The sequence below is a fragment of the Melanotaenia boesemani genome, chromosome 4 (genome assembly GCF_017639745.1).
Source record: "Melanotaenia boesemani isolate fMelBoe1 chromosome 4, fMelBoe1.pri, whole genome shotgun sequence".
Taxonomy (NCBI): Eukaryota; Metazoa; Chordata; class Actinopteri; order Atheriniformes; family Melanotaeniidae; genus Melanotaenia; species Melanotaenia boesemani.
The window spans coordinates 28,923,674-28,935,710 of NC_055685.1; the positions used below are offsets into that span (position 1 = coordinate 28,923,674).

Sequence of the window (12,037 nt, forward strand, 5' to 3'; positions counted from 1 at the left end):
ATGTGTACAGACTGTATATTCTACTCTAACTATGAGGAGCAAAATGGAGTCTAAGTGTTATGTTTATGTAAAGTTTGTGTAGTAAATGTTATAACATTATATACTGTACAAATAATAGATTGTCCATACATTCTTTCATAATTAACATGTCACTACATTTACTTGTTGATAAGAGTAATGGACAGAGAAACAAATTAATGTTTATACTTGTTGTTTTTGCACAGGGAATTCTATACATTCTTCCTGACTTCAGTGTCATACATCCTACCCATGATCTTACCAGTTGCTTTTATTAGGTTGTGAGTCTGACATTTGGAATTGACTGTTAGATTCCCAAACCAACTGGTGATACTGTACCACAGAATGGCCAAATAGAAAAAAAGAAAATTTTGATGGATTCTGGCACACATAGTGGCAACCTGTGTTTGCCAGCTCAAGTCACTGTCAGTTCCCATCAAGTATGGTTTTTATAAATCCTAAAAGTTGACTATATTTGGTGTACGCTGGTTTTTGTACCTACACCAGCATTATAAATGAGGCCCCTGGTCTCCATCTTGCCATAAACCAACTAGGTGTTGGGCAAAGCTGAAAATTTGACTCAGAGAAGATGACCTACTACAGACTTCTACTGTCTAGTAGAAGACTGGAGTAAGACCTCAGTCTGAGGTCATTTTCAAATCTCAGCCTGAGGTTTTTGCTTTTCACCAATTAAGGTGAGTTTTGCCTGTAGCAGCCAGTTTCCAACTGTTCTTGTCATGCACTTCATCCCAGTTTCAGTTTGCCATTCTGTTTGATGGTCACTTAATGTCCGTCTGTGGTTCTTGTGTGATGAGACCGTGGTCATCCTTTTTGCTCTCTGCCTGACTGTAGCTTTGTTGTACTAGTAAAGCAGAATGGGATAAGCTTGTGTAGGAATTAAATTAAAGGATTAAAGGATAAATGGTAGAGGTCTCTTTTGTTTTTTCGGAGTTGTATATATAGTTTGAGTCTGAAGAGGAAATCAGAAACATGTCTGGTGGTTATTGTTGAAGTAGGACCCCATAAAAATGATTCACATTCACTGTGGCAACGCACTATTCACTTTCAACGATTGAGAGTTAAAATGTCACCTGTCACAGCGATTAGAGTGTTCATTGGTGTGTCTGGAGCCATATCTGTTGCATTAATTTGACTGTTGATAGTCTCCACTTGAGTTCCACCTAAGAGGAGAAACAGCAAAAGCATATTCACAAAAAATAAAAAAATAAAAAACAGGCATCACAAGTTTTTGTTTGCTGTCAGAACTCACCTCTCTTGCCAGGTTCTAGTCTTACATTCTTTTCAATTTCAACTTTAACACCTTGAGGCTGGAAAACAGTAATTAATTATCAAATCGACAGTGGAAAAAACTAACACAGAAACAACTTTCTTTCAGAAAACCAACAGAATACAAATGATCTTCCATTATGGTTAAAATATGTTTTAAAGAGAACACATTACAAAAAATGAATAAATAAATAAATAAAAAAGATTAAAGCCACATTTTTTGTGCTTGAGAGGGTTGTGAACTACAAAGAGAAGCACCCACAGTAACATCAATACCTGCCTGCCTAACAGGATATTAGCCCAGTAGAAAGATTTTGTTTTTCAGGATATTCGGCCTCATTCACCAACATCTTACAAATTTAAATTTTGTCTTGAGTTGTACTGTTTTTACATAAAGCCCTAATACAAATTAGAAGTGTTTGTAAACCATTAACTTCTATCTTCTATCTTCTATCTATCTGTCCTCTTGAATTAGTGAATAACAATCTTGCCACAAGTTAAAAGGATGTGTTAGCTGGCTTTACATTGCAGGCAAATGGCTGAAAATTCCCAATGAAGGGCAATACATTCAATCCATGTCCAGGAACAGAGGTGAGACAGAGATAAGGAAAAATAAACATAAGGCCAAAATAATTAATTAAAATAAATTATAACAATAAAGACGTGCACTGAAACCTGTTTTTCCTCATTTTTAAAGTAATGCACTTGGTTATAAATGATCACACACTGAGATTCAAATCATATAAAAGCAGCTTTATGTAGAAACAGGCAATTAATTTTTCCTGAACTCGGACAAGCCTGCAATCTGGTGCCATGACTGTGTCAGGGTGCACATCCTTGTGGTGTAGTGGCTATTGAGAGATATACCGAAGAATACATTTTCATCTTTCTTCAAATACTAAACACTCTACAGTTTGTAGGGCAAACTACCACCTGGTAAAACACATCCAGCATCCTTAAAAGATGTGGTGCATCAATGGAATGAGTTTGTGCATCTGATTAAATAAAACTTTAGGTTAAGAAATTAACTACGATTCTCTGAAACATCAGTGAGGTATCTGACTATGGGACCCGTCCCCAGACGCTGTCCTCAGAAGCCCTTTTACATTATGCCAGTCCTGACTGGAAGACGAAGGTGACGTCTGCTCCGTGAGGGAGGGACTTCCTCCCACTATAAGAGCCTGACGTAACCATCTCTCTCTAGTCACGTCCTCCTACTCGTTCTGGGCAAGGAAGGTTGTCTGGTGAGATACCTCATTCATGTTTCAGAGAACCGGGACTAATTTCTTAACCTAAAATTCTCTTTCAACATTTGTTTTGGTATCTCACTATGGAATACAGAGACTCCCGTATTGCTAGACAAGGTTACCTTTAAGACCCTTTTAGAGTTCACACTTCACACAGACACTGTGCCTACACCCAGCACTGCATTGACATCCAAGCTGTAGACTCTAGTGAAAGTGCGGTGTTTCCCAGTCAGCAGCCACACAGATGTCTTCTACAGAAGTGCCCCAAAACAGCACCCTGGATGCAGCCATCCCACGAGTGGAATGAGCATGCAAGCCTGCAGGGGGCTGTAATGCTTTGCTGCTATATGCCATTGCAATAGCTCCCACAATCCAGTACGACAATCTGTGCTTAGTAAGGGGCTTCCATCTGTGGGGTGGAGCCCACCACATAAACAGCTGCTCTGATATCCTGAACCAATGTGTAACACCCACACCAGGCATAGAGCGGGAACCCACTTGAGCTCCTGCAATGAGCAAGGTGGCAGGTAGAAGGCCGACAGTTTGATGGGGTAATATGGCAGGACTGGGTTGAAAACCTTCAGCACAAAAGCAGCGTTTGGATTAAGCAGAACCTTAAAATTCCCCATCCGAAACAGCATACAGGGTGGGTTGACCGACATTGCCTGGTTGTCACCCATGTGCTTGGCAGAAACTAATGCAAGCAGCAAAGCCATCTTTTCTTTTCTTTTTTTTATTGTCCAGTCCAGCATCATAACGAGCAGAATGATAGTCTGGTTGCTGTGTTGTGCCGAACAAATTTGCTTTGCCAAGCGGAGCTTTATGTGTCATCTTGATAAAACATAAAATACAATAAAATCTGGATAATCTGATTTATTTATTTAAATCCTATTTATTTATTTTAATTATGGAATTTATGTAATCTTGCTGGACCTGACCAGAAGGCAACGACCCATCAATCAAAACTAACACCAGACAACCAACTGCTACACCTGTACTTGTACCACAAACGACCCTGGACCTACACAGAGGGTGGCAGAGGAAGGCCCCAACCACAGCCCCCCCCCCCCCCCCCCCCCCCCCCTCCCAACCACCCCATCCAGCAGCTCCTGTAAAAACTGTAAAACTGTGGGAACAGGGATTTGATGAGCCACCACCCTTGCTTTCACATACCAGTCCTCATATGCATGGCATTTGCCATCAAATGTGCAGTGCGTGGAAGAGGATCTGGCACTTTGAATGGTATAAATGCTGTTGTGTGGAAGCCCAGAGGTAACCAAGTTCAGCCTCTCACGCATAGACATATTATACATAGACGCCTCGTAGACTGACACTGCATATTGGAGCTGACAATTAATGCGGCCACAATCATGGATGAGTCTCCCATGCGCCTCCAAAGCATTTATTTCTAAGATGTATGCCCATCAGTGCGTCAATGTGATGTATGATGTAAAGCACTTTGGGTATCATTCCAGGTACAGTAAAACGTTGTATAAATACAGACCATTTACCATTTGTATTTTAATGGGACTATTATTGTACAAACTGGACAGCAGAAGACAACACAAAGGTTGACTTTGTTCAAACATGTCACCACCAAGAGGTTGAAAAGAGTATGTTCCTCAGATTTGTTCGTAGGCAAAAGCAAAAGATATGAATATTTTGATGAATGCCACAATCTTCAAAAAACGTTTGTAAGTAGGACTTAAGAACTAATTTGTTTAGAAGAATGGTTGGTGAACAAGACCCACTGTTCCTGCATCAGTTAACTGTCTGAACTGGAGATGAGGGACATGGAAATATTTGCAAATAGAAGCTTGACTTAAGAATTTTTCAGTCAAGTTTAGGGTTGCAAAATTCTTGGAATTTTCAAAGTTGGAAACTTTCCATGGGAATTAATTGGAATATATAGGAATTAATGGGAATATATGGGAATTTACGGGACTACATGGGAATTGACAGGAATATTTGGGAATTAACCGGAAAGTTACAAAATTTAGATTTATTCACTTAGCAAGGAACTTAAATATAGTTGAGGAAAATATATTGTAGCATAATCTTGGCTAAAAAAAACAACAACAACAAAAAAAAAACTGATTTATTACATGCACACTGTTTACTGCAGGTTTGTTGAGAACACACCCCCTACATGCATTGTGTATTCCTCCATCACATGAACTGGTGATTTCTTCAACCCTGGAGTACTGAGGCCACACTTGAGCTTGCAACTACATAAAGTCAACTAAGTTATCATTATACTATGGGGTAAATTTATTTTATACATCAATTGTAAAGTTGTTTTAAAGAAAACTCCAGTTGTTAACTATATATCTGTTCATGCCATTGCATTAGTGTTTATAGAAGAATTTTTTGTTGCCTTATTTTACAGAAAAATGTCAAATTTGCCATCCAATGTGTGGAGGCATTTTACACACTAATGTTGAAGGAAAGTAAGTGTGTAAATATTGTGCAAAGACATACGTAAAAAATGCATACAAGGAGCATATTGTTAAGTGCCAAAACTTTCCTGAAGTCTCAAAACATATATTTCCAAAATTCCCCCAGCTTAACTTCCCATGGAATGTTTCTGGAAATTTATCAGAAATTTACTGGAAATTTTCCTCTCCTTTGCAACCTCAGTCAAACTGATGCTTTATATGCTCGTATAAATTCTTATCCTTGGTATGATGTTACGGTATAACATCATGGTTGATGAGTGCAAGTTAAATACAAATAAATGTATTACATGGACAAAGCTGTTCCATTGATCTCACAAGAAACACACCCAGTGGGAGAAATAACTGGTATGTGGTAACATAAAATTTAATTAAGTTCTCAAAAATGTTTGTCATCATGTGAAGAAAATTGGAATGTATCTGTATAAAAAATTTGAGTGTGTTTCTTCAATTTACAAATTTAAAGTGAGTAAAGGTCATCTGTGTTGGACTGGTCCAAGATGCCAATACAAATCTTAAATGAGTATTTCATTGAGTTGAACATTTAAGGGGCATAAAATGGTACGCTAAAGAACTGCAACATGTGTCTCTCTTACCACTACACGAATCGTCTTCTCAATTCCATCACCGTAGTGTGAGCCTTTAATCAGCGCTTTGACCACAACAGTAATTTCCCCAAGAGTCATGGGAATGATGATAAATGGTACAGATCGTGAACTTTCAGCTGCGACCATGACCTCTTGCTGGAACCATCCTTTCTTATATGCTGAACTGCACACACCTTTTACCTCTTTGAGGTCCACACGTACCTTAAAATGGATTGAGAGATAGGCACAAAAAGAGAATGACAGTCAGATCATGGAAAGTTAAATAATAATAATAAAAAAAATGCTAATATATCTGTAGGCAGGGGCATAGCACAAAATTCTGGGCCCTATGTACAAACCATGTTGGTGGGCTCCTACTTGATCAATAGCTCTGACACCTATTTTATTTTATTTTATTGTATTTTTCAACCTCTTAACTACCTCCAGAGCATCATTCCTTCAATTACATCTTCTTTCGTATGTTCTCTCTGCTACAGAGGACAAACCCATACAAGCAGAATAGATGCTAAATTATTTTAACCAGCTTATAGCATAAAATGCAATAGAATAAAAGCTACTTGGTTGTAGTGACTAGGTAGAGCTGAGATTCCACTTAGAATCAGATATAGATGATTGCAAATTGAATAACCTCACTATCTACATGAACCTGCTGCTGCTGCTGAGTCTGAAGAAGCAGAGAAGCAGGAATATATATTAATATTTTAAGATTTATAACACCACAGCAAAAAATATGTGAACAGTGATGCTTGTTGGTGATGTGGAGGTCCTGGTGTTCATCGTTTCAAGGTTCTCCATAATTACTGGAGTAAAATACATGAACATATTCAGAATCTATTCTTAACTATGATTCCTTTTACATTTGAATAATTTAACCTGAGAAATATAATGGAGTAGTAAAGAGAGTAAGCTACTGTATATTGTTCTAGCAGCGAGTAAGAAGGGTGTCACCACGAGGTGGCTTCCAACTGAAGCACCAACAGCAGACGACTGGATCAACATCATCCATAGAACCTTTTTCATGGATAAAATGTCTTTCTCACTGAAACTGCAACTGGACAGATTTTATAGAACATGGATCAAAATGGACAGAACATGTGAAATATGTTAACTCAGATTTCACTTACAGAATTTTTGTTTTTGAGACATTTTTTAAGTGCTCTAAACACGCGATGGGAATAATAGGCTCCCACTGTTCAGTTTGTTTTGTGTTCTGACTTCCTTTTATTTTGTGTGGTTTCAATAACAATGTTATTTTTGTGTGATTTCAATAAAAGACAATTAAAAAAAACTAAAAATAATAATCCTAAAATCTACTTAGAAACTGACAGGAAGCCAATGCAGAGATTTATGGTGTTACATGTGCTCTCTTTCTGCTCCGGTTCAGAACCCGTGCAGCTGTGCTCTGGAGGAGCTGAACAGGTTTTTTTTGGAGACCAGAAAGTAAAATATTACAATCAGGAAGTAATAAAAGTATGTAAATATGTGTCTGCATTAGCTTAAGAGAGAACTAATTGCTTCAGCTCGCTGAAAACCTCCGGTGACCTCTGGTGCCACAGCAGCAGCCTAGATAATTCTGGATGTACTATTGTAACAGAATGCCTCTGTTGCAACTTTTCTTACTTAAACTTTGCACAGCGCCTCTATATTTTACAACTCAGGGTTATTTAATTACTGTAAATTAGCTAGGCTGTTCAGTCATTTTTGCATACAACAGAACTAATTGCATGACTCACAGTGACTGGATCAGTATTGTAGTTGTGGAGGATCGCTTTAATTTCCACCTGTTCTCCTCGGACAACAGAGTATGGATGCCGGAGGTCAATGAAGAATGGTTTATAGACAACGACCTCTAGTGATTTAGCGACACAAATTCCTTAAACAGAAGAAGGTAAACAAACAAAAAAATATTTTCTCATTTATCTTCTGGTGTACATGTACATACCGTAAAATGGAAAATACTTAAAATGCACGATTGCAGTGGCAGGATGTCAGCTTGTTAAAGCACAGGAAGCAAAGGATTAAGTGATGATTTGAAGACATAGACTTGGAACTGAGAGTAGTAAATGCATACAACAAAGCACAGATACGAACTGAAACATAAAAATTGCAATTTCCTGTGCAAATAGCAGCTCATTTACTTTAATTATGGCAGGCAGAGCTGAGACAAAAGTGAGTCACGCAAACTCCTCACCGTGTGTTCTGGATAGACTGATGCCAGTAAACTGCCAGGTAGTGATTGAGTCTTGCAACGGAACTATTTGCTCAAATGATGTGGTCTTACTGAAAGAAAGTAATAAAAAAAAACCTGAGAATTTATTTTGTGGAGGCAGTATGTTTTTGTTTTTTTTTAGCATTGTTCTTCATTGCTGCCCTTACCAGTTAGGGTCATTTGAACGACAAGGATTCAACTGGATATCCATCCAGTGCCAACTTTCAGGAAATTTGGAGCGAATCGTTATTTCAGCATCTTCATCGTAACCATCATCTTTGTCACCTGAAGAAGTCATAAAGGAGATCTGTATTTTTTCATCGGTGGGGGCTATAAATCAAATGCAATTCCCACCCTTATTTCCCATCTCTTACTGCGAGCAAGCTGTAGCATTTGATCCTTTGTCGCATCTCGCTGTTTTGCCATCTCTTCGCAGCAGCGAAGGAAGGCCTTGGAGCACTCGGTATCACCCACAATGTACTCACTGCGCCTCTGACAGGAGTATGAAACAGGAACTTCCCTCATTCCATCCAAACAGCATTCTTGTAGTGCTTTGTTTAATTCACGTACTAGAATGAAGAACATTGTAAGGGCAAGACAAGAGAGGTTTGATGGTTAAAGTAAAATAAAAAATGTTATGTGAAAAAAAAAATTCAACATACCACAATAGTCAAATAAACAGAAGAGATGACTGTCTGATGAATTTATATTTACAAAGCCACAAAGTTGATTAACCCCGACAGAGCAGCAGATGCAGATGTTACGCCAGATAGTTCTTCCTCATTCTGTAAACAGGGATCTATGAATATGCTAATCTTGCCCCACTCACATCTCGACCAACTCCTTCTGCAGTCTCCTTGTACAAAATAAGCACTGATGCTATGCCTGTATTATGTTTGCCCCGTTTTTCTAAAAGCCAAATATCCTGTGAATGCTTATATAGACCTGGAACATCATCCAGAAGTTCTATGTGGTTAATGAATCATTTGAGCTGAGATTCTTACATAAACTGGTTCTGACATCCATTATAGTGCTGGCACGTTTCTTCCTGCTGGAAGACGGACACTTCAACTCTGGAAATGGAAAAACAACAATCTATTTTAAAGGAATCTGGCAAATATAACTGGTTTCTATTCCATTATGATGTTTGGATGAAGAGGTAATATTGACACATTAGAAACAGAAAATATGCCTGACTTCAGTGTGTACTTGTGCAAAACATTGTACTGTACTTATACAAGAGCTATAAGATTGTTTTATTTGTACATCTTATGCTGTTCACATTATGCAATAAATCAGCCTGCTCCTATCATGTAAAGTAAATGCACTAATGCCTCTCTGTTGCTTAATTACTCTATATATTATATATTTGTTTCTTTTGTTTGCATACAGTACTATGGACTCAATGCATTTCTGCATTAATGTGAAATTTATATTCATTGTCTGTTGCATCAAGATTTTTTAACTTTTGTATTTCTACCCTCAGGAATTAATTAATTAATCTTAAATAAAGCTGATTAAAACAACAACAACACCAACAACTACAACATTCCAATATGCCTCTAAGATAAATAAAGTATAATTAATTTCAGTTAGTAATTGCTGAACTAATGTTTTAAAATGTGCTGAATCTGAGTAGAAATTAAAGGAATTTAGAACCAAAGATTCTCATCCAACATAATAACAAGAATTTTGGTTAAATAGTTACTGTAAATATGTTGTAGATAACAGCATTTTGAAGGCAACTGTACCAGTCTTTGGCACTTCTAGATTAAGTTTGAACCTAAAATAACTCCAAATATTTAAATAATCATTTTAACCTTAATGCAAGTGTGAAATAAATTAAAGAAATTTTTAGTTAGTTTACTAGTAAATTAGTTAAACACAGCTTTAAATGTGTGGTCAACGCAGCGTACATGGAAACTTCCAGGTCATGAAACTTGTCTCATGTGCTGGATGTCTGTTTTTCCCATGTTTGAAAATTTGGAAAACCAGTTACAGTTCTTTATCCATTTTTCTTTCTTTTTTGTTTAGTTCAGAAAACGAAAATAGGGGGAACAAGTGATTTTTCTCTTCTTAATTTCTATGTGGCAGAGGATAATTCAAATCCCCTGAAAACACATGGACTGGTAGACCCATTAGCTGCCTTTTCAGTCAGTGTACCTGTGGTGTTTTTACTAAAATCCATCTTAAATGTAATGAAGAATTACTGTTTAGAACTACAAAGTGTAAATGTAAAGTGTTTTACAGATGACAAAGTACAGCTTTGCTACTTCTTAAAGGAAGATCAGAGTTAAGACTGAAGTAATGTCACCTGTTCTGTGGGCGGTTCGATAATTAGATCCAGTCTCCAACATCAGTCCTGCATCATAAAACACAGCCATGCTGTCTTTCCCTCCACCTGGTGAGCACCCTGGGTCGTATTGTTCCACCGTGTCCCAAATCTGAGCAGAGTGGAAGTTATTCAGACACAAAGAGACAACCACAGATGTGGTTCTGCATTTTCTGGGTTGGCTCTGAAAATAGACAGAGCTCAGTTTGTCCTCTAGATGTTATAATCAATGAAAAAGTGTTGAAAAAGAACTACCAGTCTGGGATAGGACAGGGACAGAAAGGACAGAGACATCTGCTGAAGATGCAAGTCTGAAGGTTTTAACAGGATATCTGACCCTCAGAAATGTGGGTTTATGTTACTATATTCAAGTAAATTAACCCTTTAATAACCAGGAATTGGATGACAAGTGGCATTTTGCGTCGCTGGTGACCGATTGTGTGTTAAAGGGTTAAACAGCTAAAATGATGTTAACCTGTCCAATAGAGAGACATGGAGGGCATGAAGATCCAGGGACAAAGAAGGTGAAGCAGATGTATGAAAAAAAGGACCAAACAGATCCAGAGATAAAAGAAGCAACTCCTTCCACTAGTGGGTTTGATTTAGGTAAGAAAGCTTCAGGTCTCACAAAGGTGACACTAACAGCTGTCCAAGGTAGTTCTGGTTTTTCATCCCTTTCTGTGGAAATAACTAATGGGAACACAGCCCAGATATGTTTGACATTTATAAGGAGTTTATAAAGAATTCCATTCTTTTCTAATTTTCCATCTTGTCAAATTTCACCATAAGCTTTAAAATCTCTTTCTTGCATTATTCTACTGTATTCTACTTAAAAGTAAAACTACAGTGTGAAATATGCTGGTTGAATCAGTCTGCAGGGCAGCGATGGTGGAATTAACTTTCTTTAGACCTGCAACAGGCTGTTTGGTGGTGTGGTGGTTTGTTGCCTCACAATCAATCGTTCAATCATCAAGAATCAGAACATCACAGAAGCTGGAGATCATTACAATAACTGCTTTTCAACGCTGCTTTTCGTCATTAAGATTTCACCCCTGAATGAGGGAGACCAGTCTTTAAATCCTAGAAATGTCCCTGCTGAACAGCAAAAGAGACACCGACTTTTAAATAGAGAGCTGATGTCTGAATTAGATAACAGTATGTGCTATCTATGTTGGTTTGCACAGGTATATAAATAATCCATAAACCACACTTAATCTGAGGCCAGATCACCAAAAGTACACTTTCCATGGTTTGATCTATTTTTTTCCTTCTTGTCTAGATTTAAAATGGTGCCATGAGAAATAAAATAATCAATTCATAAAATATATACTCAGAACAGTATATATTCACTCTGCTTTTAATTTCAAATTCAGTAGGTTTAGTAGGTTCGGGAACAGTAATTTCAAACTAGCTCATTATTTTTCGTAATTTTTAGAGTCAGTTTCAGTCAAGCATTTCAGTAGGCTTATTGGTGTTGGGTCATTACCATTTTCAACTTTGACTGGATAATTAATATAAAATTTATTAAATAAAGTTAACACTGAACACATTTTTAGTTCATCCTCACGCAGACTTTATATTTACCTAATATAAAATATTTTATTAGATAGCATAAAGAAATGACCTTTTTCTGTGTCAGGCGATGCTTGTTGTTTAAGACATAGACGGCTTTGTCAACTGCCACCAGTCCCACCGTGGCCTCTGGATCTCCTGTAATCTTCAGTTTAAAAGACTTGCGAGGTTCATAGGTTGCAACAGGTTTCACTATACTTAAATCCAGCTGAAAGATAAGAAAAGTACTGAGATGTGTTTGGTAAGGCTTTTAAATTAAAATTCACACATTCTCAACAACTTTAATAATTTGTGTGGACATATGTTGT

General features: G+C 37.5%; 1 protein-coding gene across 1 annotated transcript in view; it reads right to left on the bottom strand.

Moving 5' to 3' along the window:
- LOC121637832 (complement C3-like) overlaps window positions 1-12,037 on the bottom strand; it is a 42,658-nt gene that overhangs the window by 13,720 nt on the left and 16,901 nt on the right. Inside the window, exons 15-24 of the mRNA XM_041982137.1 lie at window positions 11,782-11,937; window positions 10,140-10,269; window positions 8,830-8,898; window positions 8,200-8,394; window positions 7,993-8,110; window positions 7,808-7,896; window positions 7,350-7,489; window positions 5,605-5,817; window positions 1,289-1,346; window positions 1,110-1,199 (exon numbers count right to left, since the gene is read on the bottom strand). Of these exons, the coding sequence (XP_041838071.1) occupies window positions 1,110-1,199; window positions 1,289-1,346; window positions 5,605-5,817; window positions 7,350-7,489; window positions 7,808-7,896; window positions 7,993-8,110; window positions 8,200-8,394; window positions 8,830-8,898; window positions 10,140-10,269; window positions 11,782-11,937 (1,258 nt within the window). The remainder of the gene's footprint in view (window positions 1-1,109; window positions 1,200-1,288; window positions 1,347-5,604; window positions 5,818-7,349; window positions 7,490-7,807; window positions 7,897-7,992; window positions 8,111-8,199; window positions 8,395-8,829; window positions 8,899-10,139; window positions 10,270-11,781; window positions 11,938-12,037) is intronic.